The sequence below is a fragment of the Sorex fumeus genome, unplaced genomic scaffold (assembly GCF_029834395.1).
Source record: "Sorex fumeus unplaced genomic scaffold, SorFum_2.1 ptg000033l, whole genome shotgun sequence".
Classification (NCBI taxonomy): Eukaryota; Metazoa; Chordata; class Mammalia; order Eulipotyphla; family Soricidae; genus Sorex; species Sorex fumeus.
The window spans coordinates 12977310-13005025 of NW_026606090.1; the positions used below are offsets into that span (position 1 = coordinate 12977310).

The window sequence follows — 27716 nt, forward strand, 5'->3', positions numbered from 1 at the left end:
TTTTTTTTTTGACTGTTACCAAAAATTTAGCACAGTGGGTTTGCCTTGCCTTAGGGAGTTTGCCTTGCATGCAGCTGACCCAGGTTTGATTCTTCTATCCCTCTTGGAAAGCCCACAAGCTACCAAGAGTATCCCGCCTGCAGGGCAGAGCCTGGCAAGCTCTCCGTGGCGTCTTCGATATGCCAAAAACAGTAACAGCAAGTCTCACAATGTAGACGTTACTGGAATCTGCTCGAGCAACTTCATGAATAAAGGGAGGACAGTGTTACAGTGCTACCAAAAATTTAGAACTTTTAGCATGTACGTAATACATATTGGGTAAATTGCTCACTGATCCACTGTATAATTTCCAGGTGCTACTTTTTTTTTTTTAATAATAGTTTAGTAGCGGTTTTACCCCGATAATTTTATGTTTGGAGCAGCATTGAAACTATCTTATAGAAACATCTGACTAATGTTGAGAATTATTTACAGGATTACAATTTTAGAGCTGAAATTCAAGGATCATTTAACCGCTCATTCTCGTTTTCCAGATGACAGTGGAGACTTCTGGGAAGATAAAATCATATAAGAAAGTTGATGGTAGAGTTACAACTTCATCCAGATCTTTAATCAAGCAGCTCAGTGTTTTCCCTGTATTCTGTGTTTTGAATGGTTTTTTGGTAATCAGAAGGGGAAAAAGGATTAGATTTTTGGCAGTAACAATTTTAAGAATAAGAATAAGGAAAATAGTTTACTGGACTACAAAATGACGTATAAATACTCATTAAAAACACTCTTAACAAGGCCCTAAAGAAGTTTCTGACTTCATGGATGGATCTGGAAAGCATCATGCTGAATAAAATTAGTCAGAAGAAGAATGGTCTAATATGTAGGATATAAATAAACATAGTGAGGGAATAACAAATGGCCAGCAGAACATGAGAACTGATCTCTACAGAACGGACATTATGGGAATCGGGAGGCAGGGGCACACGAGGAGTTTAGGGGTAGAGGACACAGGGAAAGGTGGAGGGACTCTGGTGGAGAGTATGGTGTTATAGCATTGTATGCATGACACTCTAAAAGTATATGTGGAGATACCTGAAATTTATAATTATTTTCCAAGTTTCTGATGGTAGGCATAAATTATGTGTATCGGAGGAAGAGAATTTTTAAGATCCTTTTCTTTGGTTAAGAGGAGGCATGTAAGACCACAACACCCAAAAGGAGAGAGAGAACAAAAGGGAATGCCCTTGGAGCTGGAGTGATAGTACAGTGGGTAGGGTGTTTGCCTTGCACATGACTAACCTGGGTTCGATCACTGGCACCCCATATTGTCCCCCAAGCACCGCCAGAAGTAATTCCTAAATGCAGAGCCAGGAGTAACCTCTGAGCATTGCTGGGTATGACCAGCATGTAACAAAAGGGAATGCCCTGCCACAGAGGTAGGGTGGGGCAGGGGGAGGGGGGATAAATAAAAAATAAAAGCATTATGAGAATTGCAAAAGTGCTTTAATAGTTTGAATTTAGATCTGAAATGAATTTTCTTCGTTGTTTTTTTTCCCTTGGTTCAAATATGAAAAGGCAGACCCTATAAATTTTATGTGTTGACAAAATTTTTTATTAGTGAAACTCTATGTGGTACAGTTGTTGACTTTACAAATTTTTGTGCTTGGGTTTCAGTTATACAATGATTGAGTACCCATCCCTCCACCGGTGCCCATTCCCCACCCCCAGTGCTCCCAGCATCCCTCCCCTCCGCCACCCCTCCATCCCATCGCACCCCACCCCTGTAACAGGGCATTCCCTTTTGTTACATGCTGAGGGAGAAGACAGCTCAGATAGAGAGGGGAGCACCAAGTAAAGGGTGTTGGGAGGACCCTCCCAGGATGAGAGATGCATGCTGAAAATAGACTACAGACCAGACATGATAGCTACTCAATGTTTTGCGAACCGCAGCACCCAAATTCTTAAGAAAGTTCACACACCTTAAAACAGTTCATATTGATACATAGATTTGGTTTTATTATGTAAATATGTGCTGTCTACTTAAGGTTAGTTGTCTTTTTAGTTTGTTTTTGGGCCGCACCCTTGATGCTCAAGAATCACTCGTGGTGATGCTTAGGGAATATGGGATGTAGGAATCAAACCCAGGACAGCTGTGTGCAGGGCAAGCACCCGACTCGCTGTGCCATTGCTCTAGCCCCTACTAGTTGCCGTTTTTAAAATTAGTATTTTCTGTGTGTGTATTGCTGGGGATTGAACCCAAAGCTTCACACATTTTGAGTTACATATTATACTGCTGAGCACATCCCTGACCCTAGTTTTCAAAATAGTTTTGTCGTCATTTTCTTTTATTATTCTTTTGTTTTTTCCAAAGCTCAGATTTGTAAGTACTTACTATCTTAGTTCAGAAGCTAATTTGTGCTTAGATGTTAGCTTAATTGAGGACCTGATAGGGAATAATACTTAGGCCTTAGGCAGTTAATTTAATTACCTTAGCACCAGTTTCATTTGTGGTGAGTGAATATGTTGCAGATGATATTAGCACAGGGTTTCAGAAATTGAGGGGTGAGATGACAGGAGAGAGGGGTATCTTTCAAATTACACCTCCCTTATTGCGTATAACAGGAGACGTTACTGTCTAACATGCATTATGCATGGTCTCAAAGTAGAAGAGAGATCATTCCATTTTTTTTCAGTCCTTTTTTTTAAGCATTTATGATTCTGTGTTTATAATCTTCCCATGCTGTTCCATTTCAACAAAACCAAATGACATTTTTATACAACCAAGTCCACTTTGTTCCTGTCAGATACTTAAAGGAAGGGACAGAAGATCCTTAAAATATTGAAATTGAGATGTCACTATACAGCTTCTATTTATTGATGCAAATTTTCTTCATTTCTAGTCAAAAGGAAATTCGCCTCTACACTAAAGGAGAGAGGTTTAATTACCTAAGAGAAATACAAAGGAAGTTACAGTTTTAACCTTTCTGATAAGCTAGCTCATTCAGTACATTAATTCACTCTTTCTCACTCCCCCTCTTCTTTCATTCCTGTTCTACATATATTTGCTTATCTTTATATGTACTACAACATTACTTTATTAATAAAAGCAATCAAGACTACAAAAATAGGAGCTTTGCAGTTTATTTTCTTATCCCACTTATCCTAATCAAAGAAAAATATTTCCAGCATCTATTTTCTCCATTCTCGGCTGCTAGACTATAATTGCCGAGTTTCCTTTCTGGCTGATCTATTACTCGCCTTTATCTGGATGTTATTAAAGAATATAAATGCTCCACAGAGCACCATAGTCACAGCCAGAATATTTTCTGATTTTCAGCTAAAATGCAACCGAGCTGGTGGTTTGACTGTTAAGTAAATGGTTCTGATTTGTTGTCAGAGTGTGTGAGGGACTCTAATTTCATTATGTTGGTTGTTCCTGCAATGTAGCATTTGAAAAATAGCTTAGACTGTTTTCGATTGTGGTCCTTGGGCACCAGATAGTGGATGTTGCCGTGTACTGCAGAAAGGCTGATTAAAGCAGGAGGAGCTTTAATAGTAAAGGTAGAAAGTCATTTGTAATACTTGTGTCTAACTGTTGGATGCATAGACATGTTTGCTTTAAAAAGTTTGGTTTTATTAGCAGTTTATACTTGAGCAAATAACATTTTCTTTGCATGAAATGTCTCTTTTGTAGAAAATAGGCTATACTTGATGAGTTCATATAGATATGAACTTCTACGATACTTGACATTTTGTTTAGCATATTAGAATCATGTTTCAATATTATTTAGAATTCAAGATAGCAATTTTCATTTCAGTTCAAAATATTAATTTTATTTACAATATATCAGAAATATAAGCTTAATCTTAAATATGAGCTTGGTCAGAATTCATTCTGGTGCCTCATCCCTTTGCCAATTTTCCCCCCAACAAAAGTTCACTAAAGAGCAGAGAAAAATTTCATATACTAAAATTCACGATTAAGTCTATGCTTTATACTCCCCTGTTAAAATGTCTTATTTTTCATTGTCTTGAAAATAACGTTCAAACTTATTTCAAAGAATTATTCTTGACCTTTGTGTTTCTTTTCTGCTTCTACTCACCGCTCTGCAGGTTCCTCTACTTCAGGTTTTCAGAGCGACCGCCTTCTTTCATTCTCATCACTGTTTTCCCTCCCTTCTTTATATGAGAATCTCCTGTTCCTTCAAAACTCTGCACAGTATCCCTCTTCCAGAAACCACCCAAAGTTCTATTAATCCTGTTTAGAGCCACCTTTGTTAGCTTTTTAATAGGTTTCTAAAGATTTTTTCTTAATAATTGGCTTATGTTTTCCAGTCTGATTTAACAAATTTCCTTAAGTTTGGAGGTGATGTGTCTGTCTTGGTTTTGAATCTGGCATATAGTCTTTTATAGATGATTCCATGTTTTTATTTTGCTCTTGATCCTTAAGGCATTTGCAGGTTTGGGTTATGCTATTTTCCTTACTAGAAGCTTTCAAAATTGGTTTTTCTGTCACCACTTAAAATGTTTAGTAAAGTTAAGCCTTTGACTTTGGAAGAGAGAAATCTTAGTGGCCATGGGATATAATAATATATAATATAATAATAACATGAGTCTTAAATTGTCAATCAAGGAACCTGGAAAGCAATGCATGAGGACTGGAAAGACCAGTTAATTCTTAAGGTTGTAAAGCCCTGAGTTCTAGTTTATCTGTATACATTGTTTGATTAGTAACTATTGATATGTACATATTCCCCTCAGGAGAAAATGGTTGACAGCTTTTACCTGATTTGAAGTAATTTTTCCTGATTTCTAGGTCTTAACGTAATCTTCTTGAAAAAGGCAAGACAAAATTTAAACTAAGAGATAGGATGCAAAATTTAATGAAGGGCTAATAAAACTTAATGATACAAAACTTAGTGATTCAAAACTTAATGATGGGATGTAAAACTTAAAAAAAGAAATAAGGTGCTGGTGATCCTGCAGTGTCTTTATACTACTCACATCAGCATTCTGTACCCTATAGAGAACAAATAAAATGCAAATAAATTCACGTTTACAAACAAGATTTAAAATAATTTAAGCTATTGGAGAATTTTCATTTAGCTGAAAATTGTATGTTCTCTTCTCTGCATTCTGCTCCTGGTTTTCGTATAATTATTTGCTTTCACACTTCATACAATTACTTCTTAATGAAATGGCAAACTTAATCCTTGTATTATAGCTGAATCATAGTCTTGCCTAGTCTTTTTACTTTTTAAATGAAGAAATGCTGCACCTCCTTTTTCATGCATTGAACTTACAAAGAAAATTTGTCAGATCTTGAATACCTTAAGAAATTTCATTTGGAAGTTTTAAATTTTATATATGTATTTATTTGGGACATTAAAAAATAGAATGGGAAAATTATCCACAGTAGTTGGATATCTGCTCATTCTTAACTATAACTTCCTTTCAAAAATAGTTTTAAATATTTTTTGTTAGGATTTTTTTTTTGTATTTTGTATACAAATTTGGTATTTGTATAAATAATGCAGTTCATCAGAATACTCTCACTTTAATGTTATCGCTGTGTCATGTAAGGTAGTCAGTGTTTGGGTTTTGGAGTACTGCCTCCGAGAGGTTCCTAGCATTTGGTACGGAGTTCACGTCTTCCTAGTATACAGACCTGCCCTATTGAGGCAAAGCTTTCATGATTCAGATTTTTTTTTCATTGCTCTCAAGCTCTGCAATGGTAATTACTGTTGTTGTTTTGTTGTTGTTGTTGTTTTAACTTTCCATGCCTTTACAAATAAAACAGCTTTTCCGGAAGGCTAGTCATTTGTACCTTTAAAGGGGAACATTATTTTGCTTTTGTCTGAGAATGTATTTTGCTTCCCAAGTATACTGTGACAGCCTGAATAGGAAAGGGGGGAGGGGACATTGTCTTCAGCTGGCATGCTGTTATCAGAGGGAATGTGTTTCTGGACATGAGATTTCGCATTCATTGGTTGTCTGAAGAAAGCTATTTCATCTGAGGATTGGACAAGAAGCTGCGTCAATTTGCTGCCCGTCTCCAAGGCACTGGTGATGCTGCCTTCACAAGCTGGCTAACGTCACGGCTCCATCACCCAGCGGGGTGTGGACTCTCTTTTTCTGTTCTTCTCTATTTAATTCTCTATTTGCTGCCTACTGCATTTCTTCATCTGTCTTCTGCCAAATGCTAACAGCATGATATTTTGCAATCATCTAGGTGAATACAAGAAAGACGAACTCCTAGAAGCTGCTAGGTAAGTGATTCCATTCATTTTAAGTGAGTATAATACATTTAAGCGAGAAAGGGGGAGGGCAGTGGAGACTATGAAAATTATAGCGTGTTATTGTCTCGCTTGGATTTTATGCAATTATGTGGAAGAGACTTTATTTTAAACATTTGTTTTACATGATCAGTCTGTTAAACGATACAGTCTTTCAGTGTGGAGATGATTGTAAGGTTAATTTTATTTAGAACATTTCTTAAGATACCTATAAACCTTAGTTGCCCAGCTCTTTGAATGAAATTCGTGGAGTATTTAAATACCTGTGTCTTCATTTTCCTCTGAAAATTTTTTAAACAAAGCTTGAATGAGGAGCATATAGTAAATGTTAAAATTCTCATCCATTTTCTTTTGTTCTTGGTCATTTATAATGTAATTGATTAGCATCTTATTTGTATTTTTAACTCCAGTATTTTAGATCACTTACCAGAATAAAGTTTGTCTATAATTAAAAAGGTGGCTTTATGTGTATGAATAAGACAAAATGTTGAAAGCTACATTATTCAAGATGTACCACTATTCCGTGATTAACTAGAATTAATTAGGAATACATTAATTGAATTGGATGTAACAAAAGAGGTTCATTGAAACCACATAAAAGAAAACAAAACAAGCCTATTATATTTTCTATTTTTTTGTGAAAAAAATGCTTAAATACTGATAAAACACTATAAATTTCATGGAAATTGACTTACTATGTTTTTTATAGGAGTGGTAATGAAGAAAAACTAATGGCTTTACTGACTCCTCTAAATGTGAATTGCCATGCAAGTGATGGACGAAAGGTAAGTAATTTAAAATATGACATATTCCTTCAATTATTTTTTACAGTTAATTTTTGAAGTAGGCATATACACAGATATATATGTGTACACACATACAGCTATATGGCTATATTTTTATTGGCATCTTTTCACTAAAATGAAATGCTGCTGTATCTGTTATTGGCAGTTATAACATGTTCATAGAATTGATGAAGCCTGGATCTTAAGCCTTTCTCTTACATATTTGACACTAAAAGTTTTTTCTTAAATAGGACTGCAGCTTTTTTAGCAATTAAATTATGACAACATGCATATACTATTTTGTTTATGATTATCTTTTATTAGAATATTTATATTTTTTAATTTGGTGGAAGATTTGCTTGCTAGACATCAACACATTTTCAATTTCAAGGTGTGAAAATTGTGCTATTGATTTTTTAGATCTATCAAACACCTTTGTTTCTGTTTATAATTTTGTATTGACTAAGTTTTATTATGGTATAGTGGAAGGAAAATAGAGTAAAGCAGAGAGCATATTCTGCAAAAGGTATAGTTCCCATCAGTGTAAGATCATAGATAAAAAGTACAACTTGCATTGTCCTTAACTGCTTTATGTTTTTGTGAAATTTGGACTGAAATGTAATCCTTTACAGCTTTTGGTAATCCACTTTAAAGTTTTGCAGTGATTCATGTAACAGATATTTAAAAAAAAAAAAGGACTCTGCATGGCAGAGTTCTTTGTAAAATGAGTTGAATTTTTATTTAAAAACATAGAAAATGTTTTAAAAGTTTTACTTAGACCTGAAAGAAAAATACTTAAGGAATTAATTCCTTAAATGAGTGTGTAGTATTTAAGGGATTGATTACTTTGAAATTATTTGTAGTGAAAATATGCTATGAAAAAATATCAGGTTGATGGTATTAGAAATAAAAATTTTGTTTTTAAAATTAATTTTTTTCTTAATGAAAAATTTACAGTTCAAAATTGTTCTTTTCCTGACGCTTCCACAGTTTTTCCCTCCCATTCTAGTAGGATTCATATAATAATAGCAAGGAATTAAATCCTACTAAGTATATGGTATTTGTTAGTGTAGGTAGTTCATATATTATTTCACGATGACTAAGTGTTCTGTTTCTCAGGATAACCCAAGGACAGGTTTCTACTTTCAGGGAAAGTTAAATTATGTGTATCAAACTATAAAGTAGCAGAGACTTAACTCAGTACTAGTAATGACTTTTGGGTGATATTTTTAATTGACTGTTGTCCATTTTTCCCCTCCAGTTTTGAAGAAGAAATAGCTGGGGAATTTTAGTACTCTTGTGTGTACTTAGAGCTGTAGATTTTGTTTGAATTCTCTCGGTAGATAAAGTGACTTTTATTACTGCAGAAAGGGGCCTTCTTTTCTGTGGTAAGTGAATCTACCTCTTTATCCAGAACCCTTTTAGAGCACAGCCTGCTTCTGTTTCTAAAGCCATTTTAGTATGACAAAATTGATGTAAATTTCTATAGCAGGAGTTAATTTTCATCTCAGACTCATTCTCCCAATCTTTTACCTTGGCAGTCCCATTTCTTGTTCAGTGAATCATAATAATTAGAGAACATGAGCACTGATACTTAACAAATTACCTCTTCTCCATGTCTGAACCCTACACAATATACAGAATTCTTCCAATGATGATATCCTTCCTCATACCTTTAGCTAGAACATCTGCATTCTTTATTTAAATCCCTCTGACTTCTTTTCTGTGCTAATTTTCTAGTATTTACCAGAATTTTTGAAGTTTAGTTATTCATACGTATCATTTCTTTCCGCCTTATTGTTAGCTGTTTTGTGTTTTGCACAACATATAGCCTAGTACTTACCGTGTGGCAGAATCTTACATGTGTATATTAGCCTAGTACTTACCTTGTAGCAGAATCTTACATGTGTATAATTATGTCCACGTAATAAACATAACTGTGAGAAAGAATCATCTGTACTCTTCACAGTTTAGAAAATTAACTCATAAGTAGGTGAGTGGCAGTTTCTATGTTTTGTTGCGATTACTTGTTTTTAATTTTAGCACAAGGTATAATTATATATTTTAATGTATCTAATATTAGTATGCTTAAAGAGTCATAGCATGTAAATAATACGATCATTTCTTAAAATGTACTACTGTACTTTGTAGATGACTAATTTTCAAATTAGATTGAAATAGTAAATTAAGTTTAAGTGTTTATCAGGTTTTGATACTATGTGTATAACATAAAAAATAATGTACAGTTGTCATTAGTTTGCAAAATATGCATAGTTTTATAGTTATAACTGAATAATTATATTTAGAGAATATCTTCATTTATGGCACAATGTGATTCTGAATGTACCAGTTGCAGTAAAACTGTGAAGTGGTAGTTCTACATGATAATATAGATTGGAATGAGATCCTCTTGTTATGATTAGATTTTTTGTTTCCTTGCTGTTACATTTTTCAAAATGTAAGAAAATCTAGCTATTAAAATTTAAGTTCATCTTTTATATTTAATATTTTTCCAGACCACTTGCATTTGTTTATCTAATACTAGGACTTCATATTGAACATTAATGAGGATAAATGTACTTCACTAATATATGTTAGGTATATAAAATTTTTATTTCCTGATATGCACTTTAGAATGCAGTATGTAATCAATCTTTTTTCAGAAGGCTTCTAAATGACTGTATTAATACTTTACTGAGTACTTTCTTGTGTGTATGTTTTTGTTACAATTCCAGGTTTGTAAATTTACAAAACCTATAAAAAAGTCAACTTTGTAATCATTATAGAAAAGAAAGATCTATTATATGTAAACTAGTAGGTAGAGAATTTTCCTGCATATATTTAATGATTTCAGACGTAGACATTCCTTTTTAATGTAATAATGAAATTAGGCAATGACAGTGTAAAACTCACATGGTCTCATTTCTATACTATGAGTTTATGGTTATCTAGGTATTTTATGGGTGGTTAATAAATTCTCCAGCAGACTTTGTTTTCCTAATCCATAAAATTTGGAAAATGGTGTAATTAGGAACAATTAGGGTTTTAACTAGTTTATTATTGTATTATGCTTTTACTTTACATGTAAATCTAAATGGATCTTGTCAGCTCTAGAAATTTCTAGTTTTGTTTTTTCCTAAGTTTACAAAGGAAAGCAAAATTTCTTCACCACTGTTTTCTAAAATGCTACTTTGGGGGCTGGAGAAATAATACAGGGATTAGGTTCTTGGTTTGCACACTGCTATCCCTAGTTTGAATCCCAGCATGACATTTAATTCCCCGAGCACCACCTGGGGTGATTCCTGAGCACAGAGCCAGAAGTAACTGGAGGTTCTGGGTGGGGCCAAGCCCTCTTGCCCCAAACTACTTTAGTAGAAATAAGTACAAAGAAATTGTCTATACCAGAAGTTTGATGGAGTTGGCATTACTATACATATCCCTGCACTTCTACTTCTGTCATTATATGTACTCAAATGTTGAAAGACACTAATGTTTGTTTCTTTGAAAAGTGTTCCATGTACTGTTATTTTAGGTTTTTCTTTTATTCATCAATAATAAAAGAAGAGCAATACTTATCTTCTATAGGTCAATGTGCTAAGAATGATGGGTGCCCCAAGGAATTCAAAAATTTAATGGACAGTTATTGCAGTACATTGATGCTAACATGGCTGAAAAGATATTGGATTCCTTTTCAGTGCTACAGGTATACAGTGTAGATTTGTGAGATTTATTTTTCCTGGCCCTTTTATTTTTAAAGCATAAGTATCTAGGCATGTATGTTCTTCTAAAAAATTTACATGACCAGTCCTACCCCGCCCCAACAAGATCCCGAATCACTGCCCACGAACAGGCCCTCTAGCTACTCAACAAGTGGCTTAAGCCATGATCCCAGAGACTCAGAAACAAATCTTGGAACCCAGCAACTTTTGGAAGAAATCCATCCAATTTATTTATTAAGATTTCGGAATTTCAAAATTGTGCGAGCGCTACTGTGGCCACGTGACATCATATGCTATTCATAATCACCAACAGAAAACAAATTGTATAATGTTGCCTTTTCGGGAGATGTGATTGTTGGGGTAAAATTCCAAATAATAATGGTGGGTCTGATGTCGGAATATTGAATGTAATCAAAGTAGAGAGAGAAATAATGTGGAAAATCATCTGCATTACAGGTAGGGGGAGTGTCTGGGATGGGGGTTATACTGGGGTTTTTGGTGGTGGAAAATGTGCACTGGTGAAGGGACAGGTGTTTCATCATTGTATGACCGAGACTTAAACCCAATAGCTCTGTAACTGCTCTACGGTGATTCAGTAAATTTATATTTAAAAACATTTACATGACCAGGTAACAGAAGCATGATTTTAAGTTCTTAAAAGTTGACAAGTTTCTTTAGATTTCTATTGATAAGTCTGTTGCCTCCAAAAATTAGTGGGGAATCAGACTTTGGAAACACAGGAAGTGTTAAAAAATTATTTTAATAGGGGTCAGAAATAATAGTGGTCAGTGCCATCTAATTTTGAAGGTAGCATAAAAGAATCTGTGATTTACTTGAAAGAGCAAATAAAGACCAGACAGGTTAGATTTTCTTCTAATTCTGTGTGTATGGCTTTACCATTTCCCTTGTGCTTATTCACAAGCAGGGACAGAGTCATTTTACAGAGTTTTAAAAGGATGAAGTGAAGTAATATGATGAATATATACAGTTTATAGCCTAGTTGGACCTTGTATATTAGGTTCCTAAACATTTGGTATGATTTTTGAAGGTTTTCAGTGTAGTCAGAATGTGCACATAGTCCAGCATTTTCTACCTACCCACTTAAATTGTTTTTATTTGCCAAACACAAATAATCGAGAAAATATCTTATCAGGTTAGTTCTTTTAGAATTTGGCCTTTACCTCTTGCCACTTAACATCTTAATAAATGTATATGTTTAAATTAGCTTACCCATTCAAGATGCATTTTGATTATATATGTGTATATATACTCCCATGCACACCCATACATAGTACATGTACATACATATACACATAGCAGTGTAGCACTGTCCTCTGTTGTTCATCTATTTGCTTCAGTGGGCACCAGTAACATCTCCATTGTGAGACTTGTTACTGTTTTTGGCATATCGAATATGCCACAGGGAGCTAGCCAGGCTTTGCCGTGTGGGCAGGATACACTTGGTAGCTTGCCAGGCTCTCTGAGAGGGGCAGAGGAATTGAACCCGGGTCGACCATGTGTAAGGCAAATGCCCTACCTGCTGTGCTATCACTCCACCCTACATATATGCATATATACCCATTTTAAAGAATATGTTGTAAAATAGTAGCTGGCTGAAATTAATGATTTTATTGTAGTTTTTATGGAATTTGGTAAAGTATATCAAATAATGAAGCACAATAACATATAGGACTAGTATAATTTTTTTATTTTTATGTTTTAGGCTCATGCATTTATCATATTCTAATGTCGAGTTTCTCAATATGCCTGGTTAACGACTCTTTTATAATCAGTTTTTTCAAACTATCACATTTGACCAATGTTCTAACAGTCTTTATGTAGTAAATTGTTACTTGAAGGGAAAAAAGTATCCTGACAATTCTACTAGTGTCTTGTACCTCCAAACCCATCAAAATATGGGGAGAAGAAGTGAACAGAAGGTTCCTCAAAAAAGAAATACAAATGGCCAAAAGGCACATGAAAAAATGTTCCACTTTGCTAGCCATCAGAGAGATGCAAATCAAAGCAACAAGGAGATATCTCACACCACAGAGACTGGTACACATTCCGAAGAACAAAAGCAAGCAGTGCTGGCGTGGATGTGGGGGAAAAAGGGACGCTCTTTCACTGTTAGTGGAAAAGCCCACTAGTCCAGCCTTTCTGAAAAACAGTATGGACAGTCCTTCAAAAACTAGAAATTGAGCTTCCATATGATCCCACAATACAACTTCTAGGAATATATCCCGAGGATGCAAAAAAGCACAGTAGAAATGACATCTGTACCTGTATGTTCATTGCAGCACAATAGCCAAAATCTGGAAACAACCCAAGTGCTCTACAACAGATGACTGGTTAAAGAAACTTTGTACATCTACACAATGGAATACTTTGCAGCTGTTAGGAGAGATGAAGTCATGAAATTTGCTTATAAGTGGATAGACATGGAGAGTATCATATTAAGTGAAATGAATCAAAAAGAGAGGGACAGACATAGAAGGACTGCACTCATTTGTGAAATATTGAATAACATGAGGCTGACACCCAAGGACAGTAGATACACAGGCCAGGAGGATTGCCCCATTAGCTGGAAGCCTGCCTCATGAGGGGAGGGGAGAAGGTAGCTGGAATAGAGAAGGAATCACTAAGAAAATGATGGCTGGAGGAATCAGTCGGGATGGGAGATGTGTACTAAAAGTAGATAATGGACAAACATGATGACCTCTCAGTGTCTGTATTGCAAACCATAATGCCCCAAAGTAGAGAGAGAATATGAGGAATATTGTCTGCCATGGAGGCAGGGGGAGGGTGGGAAAGGGGGGTATACCAGGGAGATTGGTGGTGGGAAATTGCACTGGTGGAGGGATGAGTGTTTGATCATTGTGTGATTATAACCCAAACATGAAAGCTTGTAACTTTCTCACAATGATTAAATAAAATTTAAAAAAAAACAAAGTATCCTTGATTATATTTTTATCTTTCCCCTCCTACCTTCACTCTGAGCTAGGTCAAGGGCTGCTTAGATTAACAAAACTTTACAGCAGTGATACTGTGATGCCAGTTCCAGAACTAGACTCTGAATTGGTCTAGCAGCTCCCAGTTTCTTGCCTAAAGAATGCTCTTTCTTGGACCCTCAGCTGCCATGCCATTGAGTTCAGTTATGTGTCTAATGAATGGCCGTCCAGGTGCACAAGACCTTCTGGTCACAACTGAGCTCACAGGCCAGGCTCTGGAAGGTACTAGCTATCCTAGCAGTCTGAATCTTTCCTATCATAGAAGAATCCCATGAAAATCTGCCATTTGGGGGCTGGTTTGTTATGTTGTAATAGATAACTGATTGTCCCCCAACTTGAAGAACACGTAACTCAGTGTTTGTCTGCTGGGCACTGAAGATTACATCTTTTCTTAGATGTGTTACATAAATGGTTCTTTCATAGTTGCCTGGAACATGTGAAGAATTTAAATCTCTACCTATATTATTTTCTTTAGATATATTTATTTTGAATCTGTATCTTCTAACTTAATATTTTTTCTTAAGAATTTAAACAAATATCTTATTTTTATCTTTTGAGTTCATGCTGTTACACAGAAAGCAAGAACTTGAGGCTAGATTTTCAGGTTTTAATTATGTGTGTATATGAACTCACATATAATAGAATATCCTATAATATTTTTTATAGATAAGTTCAGAATTTTTTTAGTCAAAAAATGGAAGGATTGGGCTTTTGACTACTACAGTAATTTTGAGTTTTCACATTCTAAGATTGTAATATATTTTCTTTTTATTAGTTAAAAGTAATTAGTAGTACAAAATTAGGTTGTGTAAGTGTCGATAGCATCGCATAAGATAAAAACATTTCTTTTATCTGGAGTAAGGTTTATGTAGATTATTTTCTCCCTTTTGAGAAAGTGTTATTAGCTTTAGGTGAGGGCACATGCCTGGCCTTTATCATCCTCCTCTGTTCATGTCAAATCTTGTTACCGAAAAGGTCACACCGTTTTTTGAATTTCCAACTTTCTTGAATCATAGTTCAGATGTTACTTGGGATTGCAAAAAAAAAAAAAAAAAAACGGTGGAAATGCAGGAGGTCTGCATCGGGGAACTGTTTAGATACTTTAGGTAATTGAGTCTTTGAGCCGTGCCTGTCTTACCGTAATGCCAAAGTCCCTTAGAGCAAGTTTCCTTGCCTACTTATGTGGTCTGTATTATATGACCTCTTTGTACTACTGTGTATCATTTTATAACAATACAAGCTGGAAAATGTCTTTTTTATTTTTCATTATGGAGTAACTTTTGCCAAAACAGTGTCTATTTTGTCAAGCCTGGCATATCTGCTGGTAAGGGTAGTTGGTCCCTGTGTCAACAGGTCTGCTTCTCTCTTTGAGAAAAGAATGTGTAGTAAAGAGACCACTACAGGTGCTAAAATTTAGGAGTTCATTTTAGCACTTATCATGTTATCCTGTTCTCTCTCTCTCTCTCCCTCTCCCTCTCTCTCTCTCTCTCTCTCTCTCTCTCTCTCTCTCATACCACAGACACACACACACACACACACACACACACACGTTTCCTGCCATTTTCTTCATTAGACTTATCAAGAGAGGAAAAAGTAATGAGCACCAATTCTGCTTTGAGTGTGATTCATTAGTAAAATTTCACTTGGGAACCAAACCAGAAGATAACACATCAGTTTCTCCTTTTAAAATGAGAAGAATCTAAGTTTCAGGCATGTTTTTCACTTCCGTAAATGAACCAGATAGACTGTCAGACAAGGAGGAGCTTGAAAACCATCTGTGGGAAATGGTGATGAGTGAATTAGATTAGGAAGAGACATGAAGTAGCTTTTTCAGTTCTAATGCTGATGTCCTGGTTCTTCAGTTGGATGGGATGGTATTTACATATTCCATGTATCAAGTATGATTAAAAAATTAAAACATTGCTATAATGATTATGATTGTTTGTGATATCTTTGGCCAGAAATGTTTGATTAATTTCTATTGATGGTGGAATATTTACAGAGTTCTTAAATCCTTTTAGTAAAGGGTGAACCATTAATGCATACAAAGGCTTCCTTTTGTGCAAATACAAATTTGATTCCCTTCTGGCCTACGAAGAAGTAGTATAAAGGAAGTAAATAGTTAATTATGATTTTAAGAGGTGTTGCAGACTAAACATTTGTGTCACCCCACTTCCTCTGTCCCTAGATTGCATGTGTTGAAGCCCTAACCTCCGTGATGATATTTGAAGTTTGCCTTTGGGAGAGGATTAGATGAAATCATAAAGGTGGAGCCTTCCTGATAGGATTAGTGGCCATTAAATACCTCATGAGCCAGAGCTCACGTAGCAAGAAGGTAACGTTCTGAAAACAGGAAGAGCAGTCAGCCCTCGGCAGGAAATGACCATTTAGCCTCCAAAACTGTAAAAAATACATTTATTTGTTGTTCAAGTCTTTTAGTCTGTGGTATGACTGCCTGAATTAAAACACCAGGTAACAGGTACACAGTGAATTAAAATTTTATTGATACTGGTTCTCTAATATGACCAAGCAACTATTTAAAATAATGCTAACTCAAAGCTCCAGATACTTTTAAGGGTTGGCTTTTTTTTTTTATCACCACCTTTTATTACTTAGAAGAAATGTAATAATTCCTCAGAAAACTGGGCCCGGAAACATTGTATAGCAGGTCAGAAAAAAAACCTTCCCTTTATCATAGAAGAAATTTCAAGATCGTCATATATTTTCAAAATCCTGGCGCTCTGAAACAAATTAAAGTCATCTAGAGGAATTTCTGATGCTCCCAGTTTACATAGTTCAAATGATTAATGATCTATGGTGGAATGATTCCCTCTTTATAATCTCTGAATGCCCATCATTGTAATAACTTGTTTAAAGAACAAGTCATATGCTGAATGTTAGACTCTTTGACATTTAGATCTGAAAACCTAAGATTGCAAATACTTATTGTAAAATAGGAATTCTTGTGAAATTTAGGTAGCATGAAAACTTCTCAAATGTATGAAGCATCTTGTTACTATCAGGCCAAGAAAGCTGGCTTCTATAAAGTCTACCAGCTATTTCTCATTAAATAATGTGTGATTAATGTTGCACCTTTGGAGAGTGCTAAACATTTTCCCCCCAACTCCTATCCCATAACAAACCTTATGGGAGAATGCCGGGAACTCATTTTCATGCATACATTTCAGTTCTTCTGTTGAGTCTGAGACAGGAAAAGAGAAACACATATTTCTGGCTATTGAAAAATCCCTTTGGAGTTTCCACAGTGATAATGTGAAGTAAATTGAATTTAGTTGGCATTCACAGCTTTATTCTTACAAGCATTGCCCTATGGATTTCCAATTTTTTTCTCATTCATTTCCTTTCCCATATCCCAATACATACATAAAGAATATAATCCTTTATATTCTCACTTTAAATATAAAATTTCACTGTTTATTATGTATTTGAAGCACAGAAACTCTTTTTGTAAGATGTTTCCTAAATCCTGTAATTGTACCTCAGGTTCCGTCCTAAAGATGAGAGATGACTATATACGCTCTGCTGTGTACATATCTTACTTTGGAAGACCACCTCCTCTGGACTTGTAAAATAGCCATTATTGTTTTATCTTTATGTGTTCTATCAAGAATTCATAGAGACTTAACAGATTGGAATGGGTGGGTTCTTCACTGGTTAATTTGACCTTACAATGCAGTGTTGGGGGCCTCCCTGTGGTAACTGATAGGTTGTCATCTGGTTCTTTTGGAACGCATTTTTATTTTTAGATGAACCCTCACAGATTTGAATGATCTGAATCTAGTGCCAAATTTTGGGTTTCACACTTTGAGGATAGCTATTTGGCTAACTCAGATCAGGAGAATAGAAAAATAAGACATGGTTGAGGCAAGTGGAAGTATTTAGTTCAGGTAAATACCACATGTATTAGGAATTAAATATACCCAACCACACTTAGACCCTATGTGTGGTTGGGTATATTTAGCTCTAAAGACACTGTGCTTCAGAGAACTGTTTCCCAAGAAGGACCAGAGGGAATGACCTAGAATAGAAAAGAAAACAATATAAGAAGATCTGTAATTTGTCATCTGTAGAAAAAAACAAGATAAAGAAAGTGGAAGGATTATTTAAAAGTTTCATTAAGGTAACATTGGTTTACAGACTGTATATGTTTTAGATGTATAACATTTTGGCATCTTTAAGAGTTGTCCTAAAACACCTCGCACCAGACTGCCAATGTCCTTCCACTACAGTTCACTGTACTGCATACCCTCCTTGATCTCTCCTCTTCTTTCCCTCACATAACCTTATTTTGGTCATCAAGAGTAAAAGGGAGAGTTTGTTTTTGTTTGATTTATGTTGCTTTGTTTTTCTGTATACCAAGTAGAAGTACTGTCATCAAGTATTTGTCTTTTCCTCTTGAATTTTCCACTTAGTTTAATCCTTCCTGTTTCATTTAGGCTGTTAGAAAAGGCAGAATCTTGTCCTTTTTATAGCTGAGTAATACTCCATCAGTATGAATCATGTTCTTTATTTCCACTCATCTTGTTAGTTTGCATTTGGAATACTACCGTATCTTGGCTGTTGTTAATAAGCTGTGCAGTGAATATAGATGTGTGTTTGTCTTTTCAAATTGGTATTCTTATGTTTTCAGATAAATAGTAGAATTGCTGGGTCATACAGGATTTCTACTTTTAATATTTTGACAGCTTCATATTGGTTTTCATGGAGGTTTGACCAATTCATATACCAATAGTGAGAGTTCCTTTTTCTCCACACCCCTGCCAGCACTGAGATTTCTGATCCTTTATATATAGATTGTTCTCACTAATATGAGGTGATACCTCATTGCCATCTTGATTTGCATTTCCCTGATAATCAGGGGTATTTTTTTCATGTGCCTGTTGGTCATCTGTATGCTTTCTTTGGAGAAGTGTCTAGTCATTTTTACTACTCATTTTATTCATGTGATTGTTGGTTTGTTCTTGAGTTTTATGAATTCTTTATAAATCTTGGATATTAGCCCTCTGTCAGGTGTTTAGTATATAAATATTTTATTCCATTCATTTGGATCTTTTTTATTTTAATGGTAATTTGTTTTACTATGTAGAAGCTTTCCAGTTTGATGCCAGTCTGTTTGCTTATTTTTTGCTTTTGTTTTCTTTGTTATTGGGATGGAATACTGAAGTTACCATGAGAATGAATTTCACTGAGTGCTTTGTCTAGGTTTTCTTCATTCTGTGTATTTTAGGGATTTAAGTCTATCACTGAAATCCTTAATCTATTCTGAGTTTACTTTTGAAACTGGTAGACGATAGTGGTTAACTTCCATATTTTGAACATGGGTTTTTGCCTTTTTAACATCATTTATTGTTGCTTTTACTTCATTTTATGCTGATACCACCTTTGTCAAAATTAACTGTCCATATGTATTAATTTTGAGCTCTCAGTTGTAATTTACTGATTTATGTTTCTGTTTGAGTCCCAGTTTTGAAGTATAGTATAAAATCAGGGAGGGGGCTGGAGCGATGGTCCAGTGGGTAGAATGATTGCCTTGCATGTGGCTGACCTGGATCCATATCCCCAGCATCCCACAAGGTCTCCCGAGCACAGCCAAGAATAATTCCTGAGTGCAGAGGGACTAACCCCTGTGCATCACCGGGTGTGACCCAAAAAGCCAGAAAATAAAAAATAAATCAGGGACCTGATGTCTCCATTCTGTTTCCTTCAGGATTATTTTGGTTATTTGGGGGTCATTTGAGGTTCATCATAAGTTTCAGTGTTTGTACTTTTAATTCTTAAGAGTGCCCCCTAATTCCTGTATGTTGGCCCAAGTTCCTCTTGGTTTTTTTTGTTTGTTTGTTTTTTCTTTTTTGCTTTTTGGGTCACACCCAGCGATGCACAGGGGTTACTCCTGGTTCATGCACTCAGGAATTACTCCTGGCCATGCTCAGGAGACCATATGGGATGGTGGGAATCGAACCCAGGTCGGGCCGTGTGCAAGGCAAATGCCCTCCCCGCTGTGCTATCACTCCAATCCCTCTATTCCTATTTCTTAATCATTTTTGTTGTACAGGTCTCCCACCAACTAGACCAAGTTTATTCCTAGGACTTTAATTATTCTTGATGTAATAAATATAACCAATTTTCACATACTGATTTTGTATTATGCTATGGTTTATTGTTTTGAATAGTTTTGATTTTTTTATTATGCTATCATGTAATCTGCAAATAGTGAGAATTTACCCATTTTTCTTAACTTTGCCTCAAAGGAGACATTGTCTTGAGAAAGGTATAAATAAAATTGCATTTGACCTTATATTCTTCTTTATTTTTGACCATACCTGCCTGGCTGTGCTCAGGGTTTACTCCTGACTCAGTGCTCAGGGGACCAAATGTGGTTGTGAGGCTCAAACTCAGGTTGACTGTATACAAGGCATGTGCCTTATCTGTGCTATCTACGTGAACCTTTAAAACCCTTTTCTCATAGTCCCAAGGTTGAGAAACTTCAAGAAGACTTTGTAATCTTCCTTATGCTTCTACTTAAAATGTTCTTTCAGAGGACAAGGAAATGTATTTATATCCATGGACTCATGCCTTTATTGATTCTCTACCTTTTAATTTGTTTAGATTCTGATTTAAGTAGCACTATTTTAAAGCACTTCTTAGCTATACTTAGCAAGGAGAGTTGATAGATCCTGTCTCTGTGCCTGAAAGAAATTTAATAAGCTTTCATTGTGTAAAGGTAAAAGGTAAAGGTAAAGGCCCTCCCGTTGATCGTCGATTTGCTCAAGCGGGCCCAATAACGTCTCCATTGGAGACTTCGTTGTTACTGTGTTTGGCATATTGAATACTCTCGGTAGCTGGCCGGGCTCTCCGAGAGGGGCGGAGAAATCGAACTCGCGTTGGCCATGTTGGCCGCTTGTAAGGCGAACGCCCTCCCGCTGTGCTATCGCTCTGCAGTATTTTACTTGTGGAAGGGAAACATTGATCTGTTAAATAAAAAGTTTGAATGAAGTGTACTTTGAGGATCGTGAGCACAGATGGAACAACTTAACTGTCCATTTATAGCCAATGGCTAAATAAGTATAGTATAATGAAATTTTTTAAAAAATTTGTTTTAAAAACCTACATGTTCTCTTATTTTAAGAGAGATAAAAACAAATCGCAGAAAAATATAATATGAAGTATTTGTGTGACAAAAACTAACAACATAAAGCTCAGAGCACATTCATATGTTTCATAAACACAGAAATATAAAGCAGAGGGGACTTCTGTAAACCCAATCAGTGATCCCCTTGGGCAGAGTTTCCCAAAATGGGCAATACTTTGGGAGGATTCTGGGGATGCTGGAAGAACAAGGGTAGGGGACAGTGGTATGCTTGGGTATACTTGGTGTCGGTGCTTTCTCTTTGACTACTTAATGCAGGTAGATAATTTAGATTTGCAGCAGAAGCTTCATGATTCTCCCCGCCCCTAAAATGAGGGTGATAGAACAAAAACATTTTAGAATCTCTGAGGTAAAAAATAATCTAGAAATTTAGCTTTGATATTCTAGGTACATACTGATAATATCGGTCTTCCAAAATTGATAACTATATAATGTGGTCATGAGCTTTTCTTAATTTTGGTATTTAATCCACAGGGCTGGAGCGATAGCACAGCGGGTAGGGCGTTCGCTTTACAAGCGGCCAACATGGCCGACCCGAGTTCGATTCCTCCGCCCCTCTCGGAGAGCCCGGCAAGCTACCGAGAGTATTCGATATGCCAGACACAGTAACAACAAAGTCTCCAATGGAGACGTTACTGGGCCCGCTCGAGCAAATCGACGATCAACGGGAGGGCCTTTACCTTTACCTTAATCCACAAAAACATTTTGTCTTACATTGTTCTTTGACTTTGTTTAGAAATCATATGTGAACTTCAAGTGAAGTTACTTCTAGGACTTTAATTTTTTTTTTCAAAAAATGGTGTTCTTATTAGTATAATCTGATCCCCAAGTGGTTTGGGCTAGTTAATAATTATTGGCTCTGCACTCTGGTTACTCCTGGTGGTGCTTGGGAGACTGTATTGGATGCTGGGTACTAAACCCAGTCATCCACATTTGAGATAAGTGTTTTACCTGCCGTACTATCTCATCAGTCCTAGAGACCTCTCATGATTACCTAGATTAGATGTTCCTAAACTTACTTGTCCTTCTTTCCCCTTTTCAGGAAAAAAAAATGCCAGGACCCCAGGAATCTACCTTTTTTAAGTAAACAAAGTGGCCTTCAGGGGTAGGAAAGACTGCTATTGTGCCCTGGCCCTGGATTATTCCAGTACCCCCACAGAGCAGAATCTAAATTTTTTCCATTCTCAAACTCTTGTTTTCCAGAGAAATTCAAGGTTGATTGATGAGAAACACCTCAGATTTATTACATAGTTGTTTTTGAATTAGCTTCTGGTTTGTTTACATGTTCAGAAATCTTAAAAATTGCCAATATCTCGTAATCTTGTAATCTACCATGTTTGGTTACGGGACTCCATGTGGAGTCTTAACACACAGTTTAAGAAACTGGGTTCTAGGTCATTTCTGAGATATGAGCTTTTACTTAGAGTGAGATGAAAGTCATTGAAAAATCCTGAGTACAGGTCTGATAGAGCTAACTTACCTTGGCAGAATCATTTTGCTGCAGTATTGATCTAAGGAGATTATGCTGGAATCAAGAAGATGAAATGAAAAGCTGTCTAATCAACCAGCTGAGAGAAGATGGGGGCTTAGACTCAGGTGGTGACAGATGTGGTGAGAAGTGATTGGATTCTGAAGATGCTTTAGAGATATAGCCAACAGAAATAGTCTAATGTGATGAGCCTGGTGTATACTACGAAAGACGAGACTCAAACTAGAGTCTTAAGTTTTTGATCCAAGTAACTGAAAGGATGGAGTCCCATTTACATTCAATAGGAAGTTCTGATGAACAAATTTGGGAGCAAGTGCTGGGAGTTGTTTGGGATATGGTTAACAGGAGCTGTCTCCCATAGACACACAGAGTGATTTCCAGTAGGAAGCTGGATATTCAGTTTGGAGTTCTGCAGAGGACTGAACTGTAGGTATTGTGAAAGAATTTTCTGTCCGTGTATGAGTAACTATTTAAAAGCCACAAGACTAAATGAGATCACACACCCAAAAATAAAATGCATAAAAATAATAAAGAAAAGAGGTTACAGAGCAGTCTTGGCACACACAAAGAGCAACCAGATGAGGAGTGAACGAGGGAGGGCAGGTGTCCAGGTGTCCAGTGGCAGAAATATTGCACAGAAAGCATTAGCCGTGTCAAGTAATGCTACAAGTAAAATAAGATATGAGGATTGTTAAGTGAAGGAATCAAAATGTGTAAAATACTTATTAATACAATAGATTTTATTTTTTTTTATCTTTGCAGTCCCTAGAGTCAAAAGGTCTTTTTTTAAATAATTTATTTATTTATTGAATCACTGTGGGAAAAGTTACAAAGCTTTCAGGTTTAGGTCTCAGTCATGCAAATATCAAACACATTTCCCTTTACCAATACTTATTTTTTACCACAAAGAACCCCAATAAAACCCCACCCGCCACCCCTCCCAATGCCTGCGAGGCAGATGAATTCTAGTTAACACTCTATCTGCTTTGATTAGATTCATTGTTTCAATAAAAGATGCACCACTATTATTTAGAGTCCCCCCCCCCCCCCAAATGAGACATGCTGAAAAAGCATTGTGAAATGATTTGCTTTCTACAGCTGGGTTCAAGAATTAAATGTTGGTTTTAGATTTCCGCTATTTTACTTATTAACCCTGTAAGTATTTCTACTGAAAGTCAGATAATTAAGAGATTGGTTTCTGTGCTCTGGAGTTGTGGCCGTGCTGGAGAGCCGCTCGTGGGGGGCAACTGGTGACCTCGGTAGGGCATGAAGGACGGACCGGAACGCCCCCCTTCCCATGAGGTTTTAGTCGCCCCGACACCCCCGGCTCATACCTGCTGTCCACAAGGCTCCCATGCGGCCGCCATCTTTCTTTCCAGAGAGGAGAGGGCGAATGGGGCAACACCCTTTCCCCTCCGGGCAGACATGATGGCCTGGATTAACGCATAGTCCGTTCACTTTTCTGCTCCAAGCTTAACTCTGATTTTCAGGGAGAAACGTTGGGTGATTTACTTCCTATTGATCACTTTGTATATACGGAGATGTCGCAGGGCCGCTTTGGAGGAAAAGTCCTAGTTCCCGCATACTCGAGCTATGCTTGTAGAGGCTTCTGGTCACCGGGATTCCATCTGGGGGAGGCGGGATGCGGCACCTACCCCATCTGGGACTTCCCGGTGATCTCAGCTCTTTTTGGAACCTGGTGTCTTCTCAGGGAGCTGTGGAGCCAGCCCTCCACGTGGTCCTTCTCTGCGGCTGTGTGCTGTAAAGATGGCGCTGCGGGGGGGGGGGGGGGGGGGCGGGCCGTGGGCATGACTTCCGGAATCAGAGGTTACCTGGGAGCCGGGATGGTCCCGGCAGTTTGGAGGAAAAGTCCTAGTTCCCGCATACTCGAGCTATGCTTGTAGAGGCTTCTGGTCACCGGGGTTCCATCTGGGGCAGGCGGGATGTGGCACCTACCCCATCTGGGACTTCCCGGTGATCTCGGCTCTTTTTGGAACCTGGTGTCTTCTCCAGGAGCTGTGGAGCCAATATACGATAGATTTTAATACCATTATTGAGCTACTACTGAAAGGTGGTATACTAGGTGTTTTATATAGTTACCTTTAATCTGTGCAACAACCTTCTATGTAAGGAATTATATTTCTCACTTTACACAGACTGAGAGCCAAGGCTGAAAGCTACATTAAAAAATTAGTTGAGGACCAGAGAGATAGTTTAAGGTTTAAGATGTGGGACTTGCATAAAGCTTCGATGCCCAGAGCTGCATATGGTTCTCAGAACTCTGGCATAAATGATTCCTGAGCACCATTTCGTGTTCTCCCTCCCATCCACGGCATGGGCGGGAGAGAGGGAGTGTAATGCGATGAGTTCAACACAGTGCCAGGAGTAAGGCCTCATCACAGCCATGTGTTGCCTAATAGAAAAATTAGTCTGAAGTCACATGTCTGTGAGTTTTGCAAAGCGCTAATGTAATGCCAAGAATTTAAAAGTAAACTTTTATTTACTTTTATTTATTTTATTTACGGCATTTGCCTTGCTTGTGTGGGACCCCAGTTCGATCCCCAGTTCCTTATAGTATCCCAGGCATTAGCTGATGTACCCCTGCTTGCCCATGGCCATCACTGAGTGTGGCCCTGGGGGCCCTCTGTACAGAGTCCTCAGACCCCAGCATTGGGAGTGATCTGAGCACTGCTTGAGAGCCCCACTCATCTAAGTGGAGAAATTAAAATGAGACTGGAGCAATAATACAGCTAGGAGGGCATTTGCCTTGTACGAATCCAACCAGGGTTCCATTCTCTGCATGCTACATGATCACCCACTTAGAGTGAGCCCTGAGCACAGAGCCAGGAATAAGCCCTGAGCACTTCTATGTGTGGCCCCCAAATTAAAAATACATATATACACACACACACATAAAAATAGAATAAGTTAAAACTTCCTCATGCTTCATACTGAACTGTAAGTCTATCAAATGTTAAGCAAATATGCATATGTCTATCAAAATTTTTAACCTGGTTCCAGGTAAATACTTTGAAATTGGGAATTTTGTGAAGGATTTTTTTTCTGCTAACATTGATCATATAAAATATTAGTAATAATACTTTTTTTTTACAGCAGAATAATAGACGTTTAGATAGTTTTGGTAGTTAGGAGTTGGTATTTTATCTCACAACTTGTTTGACTTTTAAGTTATTCCCATTAAAATAATGTACTTTAATAGTAAATCTCATGCATACAAAGTTGTTGTAATAGACAAACTGTATGTAATAATGTCTTAGCTGTTTGAGTCCTTCATTAGTTTACAACACAAAATTATTAAATGTGAATATTTCACATGAGTATGCTCGATTTTTTTTTTCAGTTTTGACATTTAGAAACTTTTATCATTGCTTTTCCACTTGGCAGTTGAGGTGTAAAGTTAGTTGTGTGGTAACCATTTGCTAAATTTAGTTTTAGAACACATAATTTTAATTGCTTTGCATTAGAAGCTACGATTTGGTGTGTAATATTTCACTGTGAATGTTTCTTCTAATTTATGTGCATTCAAGTGATGTTATACAATGTGTGTGTGTGATAAGCATCCTCACTGAAGCAACTACTCAGAAAGTCTCATCCCACTTTTCCCATCCTCTCCTTGTGAATTCATCCTTCTTCTAGCTCAGCTCTGCCCATTCAGATGCTGCTGCCATTTTGCTGACCCACTCTGTCATGCAGCCTGGATTAGCCTCCAGTTGTCCTCTCTCTGCCAGGTTCTCTGGAAAATAACTAAAGTGATTTTGCCAAAATCCGAGTCTTTTTTGCTGTTTTGTTTTTCATTTTTTGGGTCACATCCATCAGTGCTCGGGATTTCAGGCTCTGAGCTCATGGATCACTCCTGGTGAGGCTGGGTTGGGGTGGGAGATATGGGCGGGGGGGGGAGGAAAAACCACATGGGATGCCAGGTTTTGAACCCAGATGTCCATGTGCAGGGCAAGCACCCTACCTGCTGTACTGTTGTTCTGGCCCTTTTTTTTAGGCAAGGATTTCCTGCTTGGAACCTTCCTACACCGCACCCTCTGCCCAAGAGTCCCCTTTCCACCACTGTTGTCCGGGTATCCCCCCCTCCTCTCTTGTAGCAGGCCTCCTGCTGAAGGCCAGTTGTCAGTTTGTAACCTTTGGGCATTTATTAGTCCCCTGCTGTGTTTCTTTATATCACATATCTGAGAGACATAGTTCTGTGTCTGTCCCTCTCCTGGCGACTTCACTTACTAGCATGACACTCTCCAGATTCATCCAAGTAGCAGAAGACTGCACAATTTCAACTTTAATTAGAACCGAGTAGTAGTCCATTGTGTATATGTACTATTGTTTCTGTTCATCTCTTGTCCCACTTTTCGATGGTTTTTGTTATTTCTTGTAAAGTTCTGCCAGTGCCTTATATATATCTCAGATGAATGGTGGGGAAAACTCTAGTATGTAGTGGTTTTCAGCTTAAAGTCTTTAGACTTTCTCATCGCCTCCAAAAGATGCTACACTTGGCTGCTTATATTTTTTTGTTAGTTTCTCAAATATACCATGTCCACCAGGTATTATTATGTGTTTTTTATTCTACTTGAAATAAAGTTCCCCATACTGTGTTTAACATTTACCACAATGCTTAAAATTTACAGTGGCAGATGCTAAAATATCTTTAAGTAAATGCCAGTTATGACCAAATTGCTTCTCAGCTATTATTTCTCCTGAATTCTATTCCTTTTACCACTAGGGTATCAGATAGACACTTCAAATTCAATTAATCCAAATTTGAATTCCCTCTGGGCTCTTGTATTCTGCTTTGCTGTTCTCAACTAATCTTATCTCTTCTTTCCTCCCTCCGTTCCTCCCTGTTTCCTTCCTTTCTTGGAGCTCTCGCTGACATTTCCAATCTAGAAACTACTGTATCTTTTACTGCCTGTATCAGTTATCTTATTCTATCAGTTCGGCTTTGTAATCGTTTTGACATTCACTGCTTAACTTCATTTTTTCACAACCATTTTATTGTAGACCATCTTTCACTTTCTAGCTTGTCAGAACCTTATAATTTGAGTTATATAAATGTCAACAGTTTAACTATATTACCATTTTGAAAACATTGTAAATAATTTTGTCTTAAAGTGGCTAAAAATTCAGAAACTGGGTTTTTTTTCCTTATGCTTTATACTTTTAAATGTGTCTGAGTATATGTGTATTTGTCCACTTTTGTTCATTTTCAAGAGTAAGAAAAAAAATTATTGAATCA

The 27716-nt window shown here is 36.9% G+C and overlaps 1 protein-coding gene across 1 annotated transcript in view; it reads left to right on the plus strand.

Annotated features, from left to right (window-relative positions):
• Positions 1–27716, plus strand: part of TNKS (tankyrase) — a 191223-nt gene that overhangs the window by 99871 nt on the left and 63636 nt on the right. Inside the window, exons 4-5 of the mRNA XM_056116682.1 lie at positions 6224–6260; positions 6997–7072. Coding sequence (XP_055972657.1) covers positions 6224–6260; positions 6997–7072 — 113 coding nt within the window. The remainder of the gene's footprint in view (positions 1–6223; positions 6261–6996; positions 7073–27716) is intronic.